This window comes from Gopherus evgoodei, chromosome 6, assembly GCF_007399415.2.
Source record: "Gopherus evgoodei ecotype Sinaloan lineage chromosome 6, rGopEvg1_v1.p, whole genome shotgun sequence".
In the NCBI taxonomy this organism is placed as follows: domain Eukaryota; kingdom Metazoa; phylum Chordata; order Testudines; family Testudinidae; genus Gopherus; species Gopherus evgoodei.
The window spans coordinates 61,430,356-61,449,074 of NC_044327.1; the positions used below are offsets into that span (position 1 = coordinate 61,430,356).

Here is an 18,719-nt window from a genome sequence, read left to right on the forward strand (position 1 = left end):
CTTCCTCAGGAATGTGACAACACTGCACCATGTATTAGTCATAGTGGATAACTCAAAATATTACAACAGACTTTCGACTCATCAGGAAGAAACAAGTTTGCAGTCAAAGTCTGGATCTACCATGCTGCCTCAAAACTATTTTATACCAGTAAGAATACTCAAATAGTGTCAACATCCTGTACATAAATGACTACTCTTTCACATAAACACACATACGTGTTACTTAAACGTTATCTTTTATGGAATATTGAGGAACGCATTCACTCCACGTTTAGTGCAAATTCATGTAAACTAGAATTCCTGTTCACCTGACAACTATCTTGATTGTCCTACGGTGTTCCATTGCTCTAATCAAATCCTCCTGTCTGATTCTCTGAGACAGCAGTATCTCTCTGACACTAGTCATTTCTGGCACCATTGTGTCATTCAATAAGTGACATGAAGTATACACCCCAGAGATTCAGCCCAAATAGAGTCATAATCAAGCAGAAACAGAATATAAAACCTGAGGATTAAGTGGAGGCAACCTAGAAAAACAAAACCATCTTTCAGCAACATTGGATTAGTTTTTAAAACTCTGCTGTTTTTAATTCCCGGAAAGAGAATGAAAAGGAAAATGGGGAAAGGTAATAGAAAGAGTAACAGGAAAAGAAAAAAAAACACACGGAAGAGAAACAAAAGCAGCACATTAAAAAAACTGCATTGAATTACTGAGAAGTGTAACAATGGTAACTTTAAAAAAAAAGATTAAATACCCTGTCCTCTGCTTAAAGTACTGATGGTTTTCAAATAACATTAATTCAGGGGGCAGCTCTTTATAAACCAATACAAACATTTCCTATAGTACTGTGCTATTCTGAGTTCTAGTGACTGGTGCTTGGCACACATAGTAGTTTAAGCTATTGATTACATGTGAGTTCTCTCTGTTAGAGTGTTGCCATGTTCAGTTAAAATCTCAAATGACCCTACGGTCATTTACCATTTACTTTTGGCAAGGTTCCCTTATGGAGTTCCATAGCAGGGGATAAATTATAAGTTTATGGGGTGGGGCTAGACAGCAGATAGTGAGTGCTATCACCAATAAAACAGTACAGTAAATAAGCTATAAGCAAGGAGCAATGATGGAGCACCCAAGGAAAAAAGGAGAAAGAGCTACAACTTTTTAAAAGTGTGTTTTAAGAGCACGTGGCCTAGAAAGCCAGGGTGTGGATAGAGAACCTTATGCAAGTACTATCACTGGCACTGTAAATGGGTGCTGAATTTATTTTGATGTTTTTCCAGAACTATAAGGCAAGGAGGTAGGATTCAGTGGGCAATTGTGGGATGCACAAGATAAACTGGTAGGGACAGGCTCAATTTTGAAAGTTATGACTGACTAGGTTGCAAATTGGAATCTTGTTGGTGTATAATTTTTTATTTTTATTTATTTATTTTACAAACTGTCAGCCTTTTGAGGTAACTCTTATTACCATCTTAGGCCAAAATTTCCAGCAATGCAAGGCTTTTCATACTATTCAAGGTAGCCATTTAGTTTTTGTTTTGAGTAGAGCTGTGGGACTTAAACCAAGGTAACACCCAAAATGCAGCAAAATTTTTCAACCCACGAAATTTGGTATCTAGGGACAGCCCCCAAACACCAAATCTGTTGTCCACAAATTTGTGCTCTAGAAAACAAGTAAGCCAGCTTACATATGTTTTACCTTAAATCCAGGCTCTTAATTAACATAGTTTTATATACTGTGTGTACTATACAGACCTCATTTAGGCATCTTTTCTTTGTAAATATATTTCTGATGAAGGTTTCCTGGACTTCCTCTTGTTTAACTAAGCACTGCCAAAGCCTCTTCACAGACAGTGCAACATGACTGTTAGATCTATAGATAAAAGTTAAAATAAGTGTGTGTTTATGTGGTAATCACAAGAGATTCAAAATATTATTAGCATACAACTCATACCAAATAAAATGCTGTAAAGGAAATGTTCAGGTTGTTACAAATTCAAAATGTGGAAATCCAGAGTTGAGTCAGCCACAGATATCACTTCCTGTGTCAATTAGCGAAGTACAATAATTATATATTTAATTAACAGAATGCCCAAGATTACAGTATAAATGGCACAGTATATTATGATATACAATATACTTTTCTGAGACCTCTGAGAACATCTAGCCACAGTTAGACTCCAACTTCAAATTAACAGCTTACATTTTGAAGTTTCCTTAATGCTTTGCTGAGTTCCTTGCCCTGATGGGGGAGGAAATTTAAGTTATTGACCAATATGCTATGAGCAGATAAACATAGATAATACCAACAAATACTGAAAGTGAAAACGTAGCTGTATGGGGATTAGGAAGCATAGGAATTACTCCTTATCTCAGTGGAGGCTTAGAATAATGATTTTCCCCCAAGAAACTAAACTATGTTTAAGGTAAACGATGACAAAAAAAAAATAAAATAGCCTCCAAATTTTATCCTCTCCAATTTTTTTAAAAAATTACTATTTAACCTTAAGAACATCAAGGGTATCATAAATTGGTTTCCCTGTTTGTACCTGAGGATCATCTAGAAGACTGACAAACTAAAGTGCAAAAGTAACATCAAAACAGACAAACCTGAGCTCACCCCTCACTTTCGAAAGGGAGGACTTGTTGTATCTTTCGTGAAGCCCTTTTCTCCCAATAGTGCGTCAAGATTTTGAGTTAAACAGATTTTAAAGAAACAGAATAGTAGTGAACTTCAGATGAATATGCTGTAAGTACCCCAACAACTGTGGAAATCTTTGGAAAGGTGGCTAGGTTCAAAACCATAATGGAGTCAAGAGCATAGCCATCTACTGGATACTCAACGGTGGGAGCGGGGGAGGTGTGTGTACAGTATATCATTCAAAATATTTTTTTTTTAAATGAAGTCAAGACGACAACTAAGGTTACAGTTGTTAGGAATTACCAGTTTACAATGGAGAAGAAGTGCACTTAACTGCTGGCTGTGGAGCTTACGCAGATGCCATTGGGAGAAAAGGAACATATGGTTACATAAATGTGCGGTGTTGATATCCAATTTTAAAAATGGAGTTACAAATCACTTGCTGATACCACAATGTTTTCAGTTGCAAGATGCAATATTATGAGCCCATAGTCAATGCAGAGAAGAAAGTTACTGTTTCTTTTGTTATAACTAGGAGAGAAGGGAACTTTTTACAACAATGTTCTTCAAGACCTGGCCCCGGTCTCCTCCACAATGCTAACTCAGAAGGTAGATCAAAGACCTGTCACACTTTTTTTTTTTTTTTTTTTTTTTTAAATAAAAAGGTCAGCTACTGAGATGAATAAGGTTCCTTACTTTGATTTTGGCTAAATATAGGTCTGTCCGCCCCCCAAACAGTAAATTGACTTTTGGCATTGGGCTTTGAGAACTTTAAAAATATGATTGCTTTCTCCACATCTGAATACCTTCATTGCTTAGGGCCAAAAGTTTCAGAAGTATACACATGCATGCTAACTTGCACGCATTTGAGCATACAGTTATAACTGAGAGCAAATCAGATATGGCACATGCACACATGCCAGGCATATCTCTACCTGGATATCTGCACTAAATCTGTGGTACTTGCATATGCAAGCATGCGTTTCTGAAACTATGGCCCTTCACTTGCTTTATCAAGGACAACTAATTAAATGTTCACAAGATATACATTAAACACGTTTTGTTTTTTTTAAAGTCACATGCTCACTTGAAAGGAGTGTTTGTAGGTTCAAGCAAAGCTTTATGACGAAGGAGTGCAGGACCTGCTGATAATGCATCCTCAGAAGCATGAGCAGAAATTAAATTCTGAGGTGGGCCACCATGTATCTCAAGTCGCCGGAGAAGAACTTGCTCCCAGCGCTGAAATGTCTTCAGAATGGCATGGCACAGCGGGGAACTAACTGGAAGCTCTACAAGGACAAACCAAACAAAATGAACTATTTTATTTCTGCTAGAATCTTGATGAGAATCACTTCACTGTCAAGCGTTTCAAATACTTTAATCTAACATACGTATGTTTATTATGCACACGAACACTTAAAAAAAAATCATTTATGAACAAGTGGTCTGGGTGTAGAGAGCTGTATTGCTTTTTGCTGGCAGAAGGGCTAGATATGGGAGGAGGGCCATAGCATCTAGGCCACTGTATGTATTTTAACCCAAGATGTACTATGAGCTACAAAACGAAAGCACATGGTTCATTTACTAACTTAAGTCAAAGCTGCAGAAACTATCAGAAGCCTGCACCCCAAGAAAGAGGGAAAAATTCATAGGCAGGAGTTGTAGACCAAGCTGGATGGTCAAGCATCTCAGAGAGGTAATTAAGAAAAGGCAGAAAGCCTACAAAGAGTGGAAGATAGGAGAGATTAGCAAGGAAAGCTACCTTATTGAGGTCAGAACATGTAGGGAAAAAGTGAGAAAGGCCAAAAGCCATGTAGAGTTGGACCTTGCAAAGGGAATTAAAACTAATACTAAAAGGTTCTATAGCCATATAAATAAGAAGAAAACAAAGAAAGAAGAAGTGGGACTACTAAACATGGAGGATGGAGTGGAGGTTAAGGATAATCCTAGGCATGGTCCAATATCTAAACAAATACTTTGCCTCAGTCTTTAATGAGGAGCTTAGAGATAATGGTAGGATGACAACTGGGAATGAGGATATGGAGGTAGATATTACCACATCCAAGGTAGAAGCCAAACTTGAACAGCTTGTTGGGACTAAATCAGGGGGCCCAGATAATCTTCATCCAAGAATATTAAAGGAACTGGCACATGAAATTGCAAGCCTATTAGCAAGAATTTTGAATGCATCAGTAAACTCAGGGGCTGTACCGTACAACTGGAGAATTGCAGTCATAGTTCCTATTTTTAAGAAAGGAAAAAAAAAAAGTGATCAGAGTAACTATAGGCCTGTTAGTTTGACATCTGTAGTATGCAAAGTCTTGGAAAAATTTTTGAAGGAAAAAGTAGTTAAGGACATTGAGGTCAATGGTAATTAGGACAAAATATAACGTGATTTTACAAAAGGTAGACCGTGCCAAACCAACCTGATCTCCTTGAGAAGGTAACAGATTTTTTAGACAAAGGAAACACAGTGGATCTAATTTACCTCAATTTCAGTAAGGCATTTGATATGGTTCTACATGGTTCTAAATTGGAAAAAATCATGATCAGTATGAAAATTGAAAGGTGGATAAGGAACTAGTTAAAGGGGAGACTACAACAGGTCATACTGAAAGGTGAACTGTCAGACTGGAAGGAGGTTACTAGTGGAGTTCCTCAGGGATCGGTTGGGGGACCAATCTTATTTAATCTTTTTATTACTGACCTTGGCACAAAAAGTGGGAATGTGCTAATCAAGTTTACGGATGATACAAAGCTGGGAGGTATTGCTAACACAGAGAAGGACTGGGATATCATACAGGAAGATCGAGATGACCTTGTAAACTGGAGTCAGTAGCATAGCTAGCAGGGTTCAGTGGAAGCAACTGCTTCCCCTCAGGGCGGCAGGCGCGGAAGCGGTGCCTGCTGGCCGGCACTGCCAGCAGCACAGCTGGAGGAGCTGCTGGCAGAAGAGCCCCGCCAGTGCAGCCGCAAAGCAGAGGCAGCGGCAGAGCCCGTGCATGCTGGGGAGTGGATGCCGTGGCTCTGCGCTGCTCATGGCAGCCACACCAGGCAGACCCGTGGCCGGTTACTCCCAGCAGGAGCCTCGGCGCCGCCCGCAGCTCACCGGAATAAAACTCCCCCGAGGAGGGGAGAGCGCTTCCTCCCTCCTGCCGTGGCCTGTCAGTGCGACCCACCCACAGGCAGTCTCCGCCAGCAGCCCTGGGCAGGGCAGCGCCCCCCGGGCTCAGCAGGCGAGCCAGGCTGCAGCTCGCTTGGACCGCGCCTGGTGGGGCTTGCTGCCTTCTTCCCCCACCCTCCAAAGGGTAGGGCCAGTGCTGCACTTGGGCTGGTGCTGCACGCGGCGAGCCCCTCCCAGGCTTTCCCAGTCCCGGGGGCAGCTCCAGCCCCCTCTGCACAGAGAGCCCCGGGGACCCCAGCCCACTCCCATCCCCGGTAACCCCTTCCCAAACTCCATACCCCATGTACCCCATACCCCTGCCTTTCCTTCCCCTTCACCTCCCCTCGTACCTCCGTCCTCTGCCAGCCTCCCTGTACAGACATGGGGGGGGCAGTGTGGCTGTGGGGGTGCAGCATGGCCGCAGTAGCCAGCCAAGGGGGGTGAGGGGGCACAGCGTGGCTGGAGGAGCCAGGGGGCGTGGCCAGCGGAGGAGCCAAGGGGGTGTCTTTTTTATGTTTTCTTGCTCCCCCTGCTGTTAGAACCTGGCTACGCCACTGACTGGAATAATAGTAATAGGATGTCAAGTATCAGAGGGGTAGCCATGTTAGTCTGGATCTGTAAGAGCAGCAAAGAATCCTGTGGCACCTTATAGACTAACAGACGTTTTGGAGCATGAGCTTTTGTGGGTGAATACCAACTTCGTCAGATGCATGTAGTGGAAATTTCCAGGGGCAGGTATATATATGCAAGCAAGCTACAGATAACGAGGTTAGTTCAATCAGGGAGGATGAAATTTAATAGTGAAAATTGCAAGGTCATGCATTTAGGGATTAACAAGAAGAATTTTGGTTATAAATTGGAGACACATCAGTTTCAAGTAACAGAGGAGAAGGACCTCGGAGTATTGGTTGATCACAGGATGACTATGAGCTGTCAATGTGATACGTCTGTTAAAAAAGTTAATGCGGTCTTGGGAGGCATCAGGTTAGGTATTTCCAGTAATGATAAGGAGGTGTTAGTACCATTATACAAGGCACTGGTGAGACCTCATCTGGAATACTGTGTACAGTTCTAGTCACCCATGTTTAAGAGGGATGAATTCAAACTGGAACAGGTACAGAGAAGGGCTACTAGGATGATCCAAGGAATAGAAAACCTGTCTTATGAAGGGTGACTCAAAGACCTTGGCTTGTTTAGCCTAACCAAAAGGCGGCTGAGGGGAGATATGATTGCTCTTTATAAATATATCAGAGGGATAAATATCAGGGAGGGAGAGGAATTATTTAAGCTCAGTACCAATGTGGACATAAGAACAAATGAATATAAACTGGACACTAGGAATTTTAGACTTGAAATCAGACGAAGGTTTCTAACCATTAGAGGAGTGAAGCCTTCCAAGGGGAGTAGTGGGGGCAAAAGACACATCTGGCTTCAAGACTAAGCTTGATTAGTTTATGGGGGGATGGTATGATGGGATAGCCTAATTTTGGCAATTAATTGATCTTTGATTATTAGCAGGTAAATATGCCTAATGGCTTGTGATGGGATGTTAGATGGGGTGGGATCTGAGTTACTACAGAGAATTCTTTCCTGGGTGCTTGCTGGTGAGTCTTGCCCACATGCTCAGGGTTTAACTGATCACCATATTTGGGGTCAGCAAGGAATTTTCCTCCAGGGCAGACTGGCAGAGGTTTTTTGCCTTCCTCTGCAGCATGGGGCACGGGTCCCTTGCTGGAGGATTCTCTGCACCTTGAGGTCTTCAAACCACGATTTGAGGACTTCAATAACTCAGACATAGGTTAGGGGGTTGATACAGGAATGGGTGGGTGAGATTCTGTGGCCTGCATTGTGCAGGAGGTCAGACTAGATGATCATAATGGTCCCTTCTAACCTTAAAGTCTATGAGGTAGTGAAAAACAATTAAGAAAATTGTCAATGGTTGTATATAAATGATTAAGAGGTAAACAAAAGTGATAGAAGTTGGAACCAAAATATATAGGTACTAATACTTCATGGGAAAACCCTCAGTATTTAAAGTGTACAAATGTTACTATAGTAACAGTGTCGGGATAAATAAATCCAAAACTACTGAACAAGTTATGGACAACACTCTGCTGAATGCAGAAGCAGCTAAAAGGCTGATTTGTTTCTATTATGCAATTAGGGTCTTGAATTCATTGTCAGATTATTAAATATGGAAAGACATCTCCATTACTACACCATTACCTGACAGATCATGCCCAGCCAAGGGGTAGAAATTCTTCAACCTATGAAGCACCAACTGAACCATAGCCAATCGCATCAGTGACCAACTAACAACAAGAAAATACTCATTAGTCATTGATTGACCTCTTACAACTTTAAGAAAGTGTCACTTAAAAATAAAACTTTAACTTCAACTTCTCTACTGTAGGAATATTTTTAAGCTTTTATTAACGAAAATATTATAAACAGTTAATAAACCATGAATATATTTAAAACCTCAAGGATACCTTGCATGCCAAAACAACTATTATACATAATAAAAAGACATTAAAGTATCATACTCATGAGTTATTTATAACAAAGAAAGAAGTTAATGCATTCCTAGAAAATATATGCATTTCTTGAATGGCTGCCATATTATCGCTCACACTTCTGCAGTAAGTACCCAGAAATGCACTATCAATGGTGTCAGAAAAAGTATGAGAATCTAAGTGATTCATACCTGTACGAATTTGAATTAGAGTGCTCCTGAAGGTGTAAATCTGATGTAAAATCCTCATCCTCATCATCACTTCCCTGACTCTCCTCTGAATCGTATTCCACTCTACTTTGTGAGGTTGGAAGAAAAGGCTAAAAAAGCATAGAAACAATATTTTAGTTCAGCAAAACTATCTGCCAAAACGGTGTTTCAAATACTGTTAACATGTATGGTAATATTTAAAATAAAGTTGTTATTCGTTAATTCTAATAATGTCAACCCTAATGGAGAAAACCAGTTTTTAAAGAACCTCATACTTCAGCACAACTGGCTTCAAAACTAGACAAGTTACTCTATTTACATAAAATACTTTACATTTTCAAAAGCTTAATTATTTTTCACTACTTGTGTTTCTGTAATACTTAAAAGCTCCAATCAGGACCAGGAGCCCTTTGCTAGTATCGGACAAAGACAAGAAGAGCATTTCTGCCTCAAAGATCTTGCAGTCTGATTCAGCACTAGACATGACATGCGAGGATAATGAACAATAGGAGAGAAGGGGTTTGGCAGAGGTGGCATGATGGAGGGTAGATGAGGTGAGCAATAAGATTACAGTTACTTAAACTAGATGCAGTACTCTCACAGCTTGATGGTTTTAAATCAATTGAAGCCATTTTTATAGAAGTACCAACTATTCCCAGCCATCTCTTAACATAGTTACCATTAGCTGGCTGATTTCCTGCAGGCATAATACAGGTGAGTTCTGAGGAGGGATTTGCAGAAAGGATAGCAGCCTTACAGTTATTCCATGATGCGTATTGCATTCAAGACAGCAACATGGAAGAAGATACAGAGAGGTTTCTGGAATAAGATCATACATCATGGAATGAGTGGATGTAGTAAAAGATGAGGGCAAGTAAGTAAGGACAGTCAGAGTTACAAAGGGTCTGGAAGGTGGTGATGAAGATTGAATTCTATGAGACTGAGACAGAAAAGCAGTGGAGTCATTCAGAGAATGGCTGAAGTGGTCATGTCAGCAAGCTAAGAGGTTGATTGAGGCCAGCGATACACAGACCTCAGTGGTTCAGGAGCCAAATTATCAATCAACATTACCCAAAAGAGCCACAGTAGCGTGAATTCATTGTTTCATTTACTCTCTCTATATATACACACATATATAGCCAGGTGTGGGTCAGCGCCAGGCAGCACGGGGCTTGTGGGGAGGGAGTTAACCCCAGCCCCAGCAGTGGGTGGCACAAGGCTGTGGGGAGAGACCCTGGTGCAGGCAGTAGAGCGCTCGGGGGGCATGGGCTCAGCCCCAGATGCAGGCAGCCGGGGGTGGGGCATTGGTCAGCCCCAGTCCCGGGACGCATGGGGATGGTGGCTGGAGCGAGCCTGCAAGGGGTGGGGGGGCCACAGCTTGGATGAGCCTCTGGCCGTCCTGTTTTTACTAAAAAACCACCAACCACTTCTCCACTGGAGCCCTCACGAGCAACACATCTGTCTGTAGCCTCTTCTCTTTCCGCCTGCCCCCAGTGGCAGCTTGCATTACTGTGCCTGACTTGATGGAAGTTCTCTGGAGCAGCTAATGCTACCCCGCTGCCATTAATGCGTGTTAAAAAAATTTACATGTTAATTGTGTTGTGCATTAATCGCACGCATTAATGGCATTTTATTGACAGCCTATATAACATTACATTACACACACACACACACACACACACACACACACACACACACACACACAAGAATTCTACAACTCATAACAGCATTCTGATTGGTTAATAATTACATCACACGGTGTCTTCACATCATGCAAAAAGCTGCAGGAGACATTAAAGAACCACTTGTGGATCCAAAGCCTCAGTTGAGTATCACTGATCTAGGCAGTTTTTAATGGCCTAGAAGGGGGTGATGAGTGTGCCAGGAAAGCAGAGGTTACAGTAATCAAAGCTGAAAATGAGGAGAGTCTGTAAGAAAGTTTTTGCTGTTCAGACAGACGAAGGATCTGATTTTAAGAACTACAGCAGATGAAGAAACAGCATCATTAGCTCAGCCCACCTTTGAAACAGGTAACGATTATTCCAACCTTTGTGATAAGGAAACAGGCAAAATGACTGGTCTGCCAGACCAGGATTAGAATTCAGGACTTCCTAACTCCCTACTCCACCTCCGTTGCCCATGTTATGCTGCCTTTCATATATTTCATTGATTAGGAGGGTTTGACAGGAATTTTTACAATTTTCCATCTGGAGAGAAAATAAGGGTTCCTTTATCTACATTAAATTCAACCCCCATTGGTTGGTGAGGTCTCACAACACATTCTTACTATGAGTCTTCCTGAGTAGACCATGTAAGTGTAACCCATCTATTGAACTGATATCAATTTTGGCAATTATTTTTTGAATTGTGCACTGCAGAGTTCACATCAGGCAGTTTTTCATTTCTATTAAGCGTACAAGCCTCTTTGCTTAATATCTCATCTCAGAACAGAAGTTAAGCCTCTAATTCCCCCCCGACTTCCAGAAAACAGACAGACAGACCGACCATGCATCTGCAATCTCAATGAGCAACATTTTAGAACAAATCTCTTCATGCTTCACGAAGTCAAATCAATTCAAGGTAACCATTTTGCAAACAAGATTTTTTCAAAAAGCTGCAGAAAGCATTGTTTTATGACTACTTGGGATGTTATGAATAAGAGGAAGATAAAACTTATACAGAATCATAGACTTTAAGGTCAGAAGGGACCATTATGATCATCTCGTCTGACCTCCTGCACAACGCAGGCCACAGAATCTCACCAACCCACTCCTTATCAAACCTGTGTCGGAGCCATTTAAGTCCTCAAATCATGGTTTAAAGACTTCAAGATGCAGAAAATCTTCCTGCAAGTGACCCATGCCCGACGCTGCAGAGGAAGGCGAAACCCCCCCAGGGTCTCTGCCAATCTGCCCTGGAGGAAAATTTCTTCCTGACACCAAATATGGTGATCAGCTAAACCCTGAGCATGTGGGCAAGACTCACCAGCCAGACACCCAGGAAAGAATTCTCTGTAGTCACTCAGATCCCACCCCATCTCACATCTCATCACAAGCCACTGGGCATATTTACGGCTAATAGTCAAAGACCAATTAATTGCCCAAATTGGGCTATCCTAGTATACCATTCCCTCCATAATCATATCAAGCTTAGTCTTGAAGCCAGATATGTTTTTTGCCCCCACTACTACTCTTGGAAAGCTATTCCAGAACTTCACTCCTCTGATGGTTAGAAAACTTCGTCTAATTTCAAGTCTAAACTTCCTGATGGTCATTATAGCCATTTGTTCTTATGTCCACATTGGTACTGAGCTTAAATAATTCCTCTCCCTCCCTGGTATTTATTCCTCTGATATATTTATAGAGGGCAATCATATCTCCCCATAGCCATCTTTTGGTTAGGCTAAAGAAGCCAAGCTCTTTGAGTTTCCTTTCATAAGACAGGTTTTCCTTTCATAAGACAGGTTTTCCATTCCTCCGATCATCCTAGTAGCCCTTTTCTGTACCTGTTCGTTTGAATTCATCCTTCTTAAACATGGGAGACCAGAACTGCACACAGTATTCCAGATGAGGTCTCACCGGTGCCTTGTATAAGGGTATTAACACCGCCTTATCTCTACTGGAAATACCTCTCCTGATGCATCTCAAGACGGCATTTGCTTTTTTCACGGCCATATCACATTGGCAGCTCAGTCATCCTGTGATCAACCAATACTCTGAGGTCCATCTCCTCCTCTGTTACTTCCAACTGATGCATCCCCAGTTTATAACAATAATTCTTGTTATTAATCCCTAAATCCATGGCCTTGCTCTTTTCACTGTTAAATTCATCCTATTACTATTACTCCAGTTTACAAGGTCATCCAGATCTTCCTGTATGATATCCTGGTCCTTATCATGCTATAAACAAATTGTAAATGAGGAAAAGCTAATTTCTGCTTAAAGTATTACTAATGCAAGAAGGAGCAATGAGTTTTGTAATTGTAAACATTACCTTTGCTATGAAATAGTCCCAGATACTAAGCTCAGGAGGGATAAACTTTTCCCTGTAAGATGGAGATTCTTGCTCTACCAAAGATGATGAAGCAGACTGTGAACTTTCTTTCGGAGAGATTTTTGATGAAAGTGTAAAACTTTTTTGTTGCTTCTTACCATTGTCTACAGAAGAAGAAACTAAAAAGACAAAAATATGAAAAGGAGAAATGAATATTCATGGTAAAAGGATAACACATACCTCTCTATTATATAATTTTCAAGATTTTCTTTTACCATCTCTTTAAAAAGTATTTCATTTTACTGTATTAATACTCAAACAGCATTTGAAACAAACCTCCCGAGTTTTCATATAGTGTTCTGTGTTAAAGGGGAAAACCACTAGTCTTCAAGCTTAAAAAAACCTCTAGTTAATTGAATCCTTCAATAAATAAGTTACTATTTACTAGGTTAATATCTTTAATTTCATAGTCAGAGATCATCAAAATGTATGCATAAAAGATGACAGTGTTACAGCTTTAGAATTCTTCTGATACAAGTGCTTAACCATGCAACTTTAATGTTGCATCGAACACTTGTTTGGGGGGTGTTCACAGTTGCACAACTAACAAGCACCAGTCAGCAAAGGCAATATTATTCATTGATGTCTTTAGTTAGCTGCACACATGTAGGCTAAACAGACACTAGCTGACCAAATGCAACTTATTTTTATAGGCTATGGGTTTTAGCCTCAATAGATGTTTGGAAGAGAGAGGGTGCTAACAGAGCAAACCATCTCTCAAAACTCACAATGGTGCTCCAAATAATTAAGTAGTTTAAAAATCATGTCCAATAGGAAAGATTCTGGAGCTAAAGCAGGACAAATTTAATGTTCTAAATACAGCTACGGCAGGTCTGAAAATCACCGACTGCAGCTAAACAGGAGTTTTTGTGGAGATGAGGAGCTATGGCCATACTCTGACAGGTCTGACCATTCCTTCTGTGCAACAAAGGAAAGAGGAAACCATCAGAAGAATAAGAGAACCCAGATGAAAGAAAACGGTTTCTCACCTTCTTATAACTGTTTATTGAGATGTGTTGCACGTGCTCATCAGACTAGATGTGCGTGCATGTCTCGTGTACAATGCCAAATAGTTTTGCATAGTGGTACCCCAGCAGCAGCCACACCTGCTCTCTGGTATTACTTGTTCTTTGAACAGAGGGTATAATGGTGGAGCCACCTCACTCACCTTTCAGTTCCTTTGAACTGGACTCAGGAAATAGACTGATGCACTGGGGTAGGAGGGTGGGTTGTGTAATGGACATATGCAACATATTTCCAGGGAAAACAGTTATAAAAAGGTGAATAACCATTTTTTCTTCAACTGGTTGCACGTATCCATTATGTTGGCTGACTTCTAAGCAGTTTGCAATGGAGGTGGGGAGCTAGGAGTCTCACCAGAAGAGGGACAGCAGAACTGCTTTCCCCACATTTGCATCTTCTCTCAATGTGGTAGTAATTGCATAATGTCTAGCAAAGGTGTGGACTGAAGACCACATTACCACTCTACAGATGTCCACAACAGGAGTATTTCCCACAAATGCCACAGAGGCTGAGTATGCTTCAGCTGAAAGTGAACACAGTTTTTCTGGTGTCACAATGCCCAGTAGCACATGACAATACAGCTGTGACAGTTGCTCTGTTGCAGGATGTCTTTCATTCCACAAAAGGAGACGGACAGCTGAGTAGGGACCCAAAAAGGTTTTGCTCATTCCAGATAAAGGACGAGTGCTCAGTGTATATCCAGAGTGCATGGCTTTGGAAAGAAGACTGGTAAATATATTTTGATTGGCTGAGGTGAAAATCAGATACTACTTTTGTTTAGGCTACGGCCTATGCTGTATCTTGTCCTTGTTAAGGAAAGCATACCGAGGATCTGTCATTAGAGCATGTAGCTTCCTTACTCTTGTTGCTGAAGTGATGTCAAACTAAGCGGTAACAAGTAGTCAAAAATTTTTGACTTGTAGACTGCGTATGACACCCCCAGAGACACATTTCCACTTATTAAGTTAAGTATCCCTTGTGGATGTGTTTTCTATTATTATGTAGGACATTCTGGACTGCCTCGAAACAGAGTGCCCTCCTGGGTTTACTCACAGAGGAACCGGGCTGTGAGGTGTAGTGACTGAAGGTTCAGATGCAATACCTGCCTGTGACTCCGGGATGTAAGGTCTTTGACTAAAAACACAGGTAAGATTTGATTGATGGACAATGTGAGCATGTCTGAGAAGACTACCTTGCCCAGCCTACAACTGTTATTCTGCCTCATTCTGGCTTCAGCTTGAAAATGACTTGGAAATCAGCAGCACTGGAGGGAAAGCAAAAAGCAAGTCCTTGTCCCTGGGAAGAGAAATGTATCTGATATGAACCCGGAGCTGTGATCTACTCTTGAACAGAGATGGGACATTCCCTGTTCTGACTGGTTGCAATTAAGTACTCCTATTTGAAATACTGACTTTAGTATAGTCATGTTGAGAGACCATTCATAATCCAAGAGGAATTACCTGTTCAGGGAGTCTACTAATCCATTCTGAACCCATGGTAGGTGTGATGCTAGGAGACAGAGAATTTCTGTACGCAGATGTTCCAAAGCCTGATTGCCTCCTGGCACAGACTGTTCAATTTGGCACCCACCCCGATTGCTGAAGTGTAACACCACTATGGTGGTGCTGTTAAGTATTTGGATAGCTCTGCCCTGTACATATGAAGTAGAAAATGGTGGCATACTCTGGCAATGCCCAAACTCTGAAATGTTTATGTGCAGCCTGGCCTCCTGAGTGGACCACAAACCCTGAGCATGCAGGTCTCCCAGATGCACTCCCCACCCAATGGCTAAAGTATCCATTACCAAAGTCATACAGAGAAGAGATTGGGAGAACAAGGCACCCCTACAGACGTTGCCTTGGTTCATCTACCAATCTAGGGATGGTAGAACCTTCTCTGGAATGCATCCTAGTGTGTCCAGGGGATGTATCTGAGGGCGATACATTAACCTGAGCCTCTGTAATCCTCTGATATGTAGCCAGGCATGGTGAAGGAAGAGGTCATATACATGTACTTGCCATATGCCCCAGGCACCTGCAGCAATTCATCGCTGAGGTCAAGCATGGCCCTTGGAGGACACACAAGTGTCTTGTAAAGCTACAAGACTTGGTATTGGCAGAAGAGTCTTCTCTAGAATCGAACCCAGGACTGCCCCAATAAATTTTATTCTCTTCATGAGTTTTGACAATAGATTTCTCTTTGTTCACTTTCAAGGCTAAGAGCATGAAAATAAATAGAGTGTTCGATTAACACTTCTCTCTACCTGTTGACAGGAGCGATCCCAGACCAGCCAATCATCCCAGTACAGACGTGTGGTGGAGGCAGGCTGCTGCCACTGCCATGCATCTGGTAAAAACCCTTTGGGTAGAAGACAGGCTGAAGGGTATGAACTCAAAGTGGTCTCCTCCTCCCACAGACCTTAGAAATTTCCTGTGGTCGGGTGGATTGCCACATGGAAATATGCAGCCATTGAGCTGAGAGTCTTCTGGGTCTAGCAAAGAGATAATAGTTGCAAAAGAAACCATATAGTACTATAGCTTCTCTATGTACTTGTTTAAATTCTAAATATCCAAAATGGGCCTCAGACTACCTTCTTGCTCTGGGTATTAGGAGGCAGCAGAAGTAGAATCCCATACCAGTGCTGAGCAGGCACTTCTTCTATGGCTCCCAAGGAATGTAGATTCTGCACTTCCCACTCTATTACAGACATGGGAGATGGTTCCCTGATAAGTGAAGACAGGAACTATAGGGTACATCCTGATTCCCCCGTGCTTAGCAGCCACTTTTCTCAGGTGATATATTGCCACACATGGAAATAAGATAACTTGTTTCCAAAAAGGGGAAAATTTTCACTAAGATCTGATATACTGACCAGAGGAGGAGTCCAATGGACTGTTTTGAGGTGTGGGGCTTCTTAGCAGAAGCACTCCAGGTGGATAGCTGGGGCCTTCTCCTTTGCTGTTTGTGCTTTTGCCTGTACCCATCAGTCTTTCTACTGCCATGGTAGAAACACAAGCTGAAACTTGATTATCTTGGGGGCTAGCATGTACAGACCTAGGAATTTCAACACTGCCCTAGAGTCTTAATATATTAGTACTCTTGTTCAAGGAGATAAAAAGGTACAGACTTCGAAGGTGAGGTCTTCGATGGTCTGTTGTACTTGAACAGGAATTCCTGGGGACCGGAGCCTTGACAAACACTACAATGGTTATTGCCATTGCCCAAACTGCAGCAGCTGAGTTCATCACATCCAGGGAGGCCTGCAAAGAAGCTAGTGCTACCAGACAACTTTCCACTAGGAGACAGTGGAAATCACCCTCGGAAATATCTGGTAACTTGTCAAGGATTTTGGTATGGCATTCCAACTGGAATAATAATAATGGTCCAAGAGGACCTGATAATTCTCTATAAGCAGCTGTAACTTAAAAAAAAAAAAAAAAAAGATCCAAGTTTGTGTCCCTTTCTTGGTGTTGCTTTTGCTCTGCCCTTGCAGTGTAGTTTATTAATTGTCACTGCTACCAGGAAGCTTGGTGTGCAGTGTTGATAAAACCATTCATAGTCTTGTGATGAAACTTGGTACTTGTACTGGTGGCAAAATGCATGGAACATAAAAGATGACGGGATTTGTCATAAAGCTTTACTAAGTTGCATGACTGCCTCATTTACAGGGAGAGCAACTTTCCCTGTTGTAGCAGGGTGTAAAATGTCTGAGTTTGTGGGAATTCTTGTCCTCAAACTCTGAGATCCCAGAGACAGAGTCCTCCTTTTCAGAAGCTCCTGACTAAAAATCATCAATTACTGGAGAAGATGGTGCTGGTGCCAGCGTCTCATCCAGTGATGAGGATAAGGTGTTCAGAGGAAGCAGGTTTGAACCTTCTTGAAGCTGGTCTTGAACTGCTAGTGTAGAAGGTCTTTCCAAAGCAGGCAATAGGTGCCCCAATCCTCAGAACCCCAGGAGCTCTGTAGGAACAGTAGGTGGTCTGTCAGTACTGCGTGAAGAAACTTTCCCCCTCGGCAATATGTTTCCATGATGTAGTGTTTGCCTGGTAACAACTCTTTAGTATTTCCCCTCTCAAGGACCAATGGAGATGAGGACCTAGACACTGTAGATATCACACCATGATAACCAGTAGGGTCAATGATGGGGCTGGTATGGTATCGGAGACCAACTGTACCTAGACCAGGTAGTCAATTCCTTCGATCCACTTATCAGAATGACTTCTATGACAGCAGGAACGATGCCTCAGGATGCAATCAATTTCTGAAGTGGGTTTCCCCATAGATTCTGAGGAAGAGTATAAATACTCTGAAGGCCAGGGGGAAGCAGTACCAGATGTTGTCGCAGGATATCAAGAATGTGATCTATGCCAGGCCTGTGGTATGGGACTACAACATCAGGGGCTTCTGAGCTATTGTTACTGTGCATTGAGAGAGAACTGTTACCATTGGTGTCTGAGCCAAGATCTAGATTGCCTGGAGTGTTATCAGACCTGAAATCCCAGCTGCCAAACCAGATCCAACAAGGATACCACCACAGACACCACATGCAACAGGCTTGGACAGGTACTGTCAGTCTGAGTAATTGGCAAGGGTGGTACTGAGAGCCTTAGCAGATCTTTTACAGCTACATATGCCTCCAGAGAGGTCAGTACTGAAATAGGCCTTTGCGCCGCATAAGTGGACAGCTCCAGCATCAGCACCAAGGAAGTAGTTGGCCTCAACAGTCCCGGAATGGAAAGCCGAGTCAAACGTTCTGGCTTGACCGAGTCACTAGGATGGAGCCCTGTGGAATGGCAGGCCTAAGGGTGCGCTCTGTCTTCAGTACCAGAGTGGCTAGCCTCTGCAGCTGAGGAGTCCCACACAGAGGACTATGACAACATGGAAGTCATCCCCCTCTTCGGCTTTGGAGGCACCTGTACTTCTTTGAGCAATGTCCTGGCAAGGTTATCACCTCTTGTCTCTTTATCCGGTTAAGGCAAAGGGAGCACTCCCTATAGTCAACTGAAGCAGTAGCAATGCCAGGTGAGTAGTGGCCTCTATGAGGATGGACCTGAGGTGTTTTTCTTTCTGCTTTCTAGTTCTAGTTTTGAAACTCCGGCAAGTTGTTCACTCA

At 42.2% G+C, this 18,719-nt stretch overlaps 1 protein-coding gene across 4 annotated transcripts in view; it reads right to left on the reverse strand.

Moving 5' to 3' along the window:
- Positions 1 to 18,719, reverse strand: part of DMXL1 (Dmx like 1) — a 142,677-nt gene that overhangs the window by 19,526 nt on the left and 104,432 nt on the right. For all 4 annotated transcript variants that reach the window (XM_030567264.1, XM_030567265.1, XM_030567266.1 and 1 more), the window contains 5 exons: positions 12,524 to 12,702; positions 8,513 to 8,640; positions 8,032 to 8,117; positions 3,730 to 3,931; positions 1,757 to 1,874 (listed from right to left, as the gene is read on the reverse strand). In XM_030567264.1, coding sequence (XP_030423124.1) covers positions 1,757 to 1,874; positions 3,730 to 3,931; positions 8,032 to 8,117; positions 8,513 to 8,640; positions 12,524 to 12,702 — 713 coding nt within the window. The remainder of the gene's footprint in view (positions 1 to 1,756; positions 1,875 to 3,729; positions 3,932 to 8,031; positions 8,118 to 8,512; positions 8,641 to 12,523; positions 12,703 to 18,719) is intronic.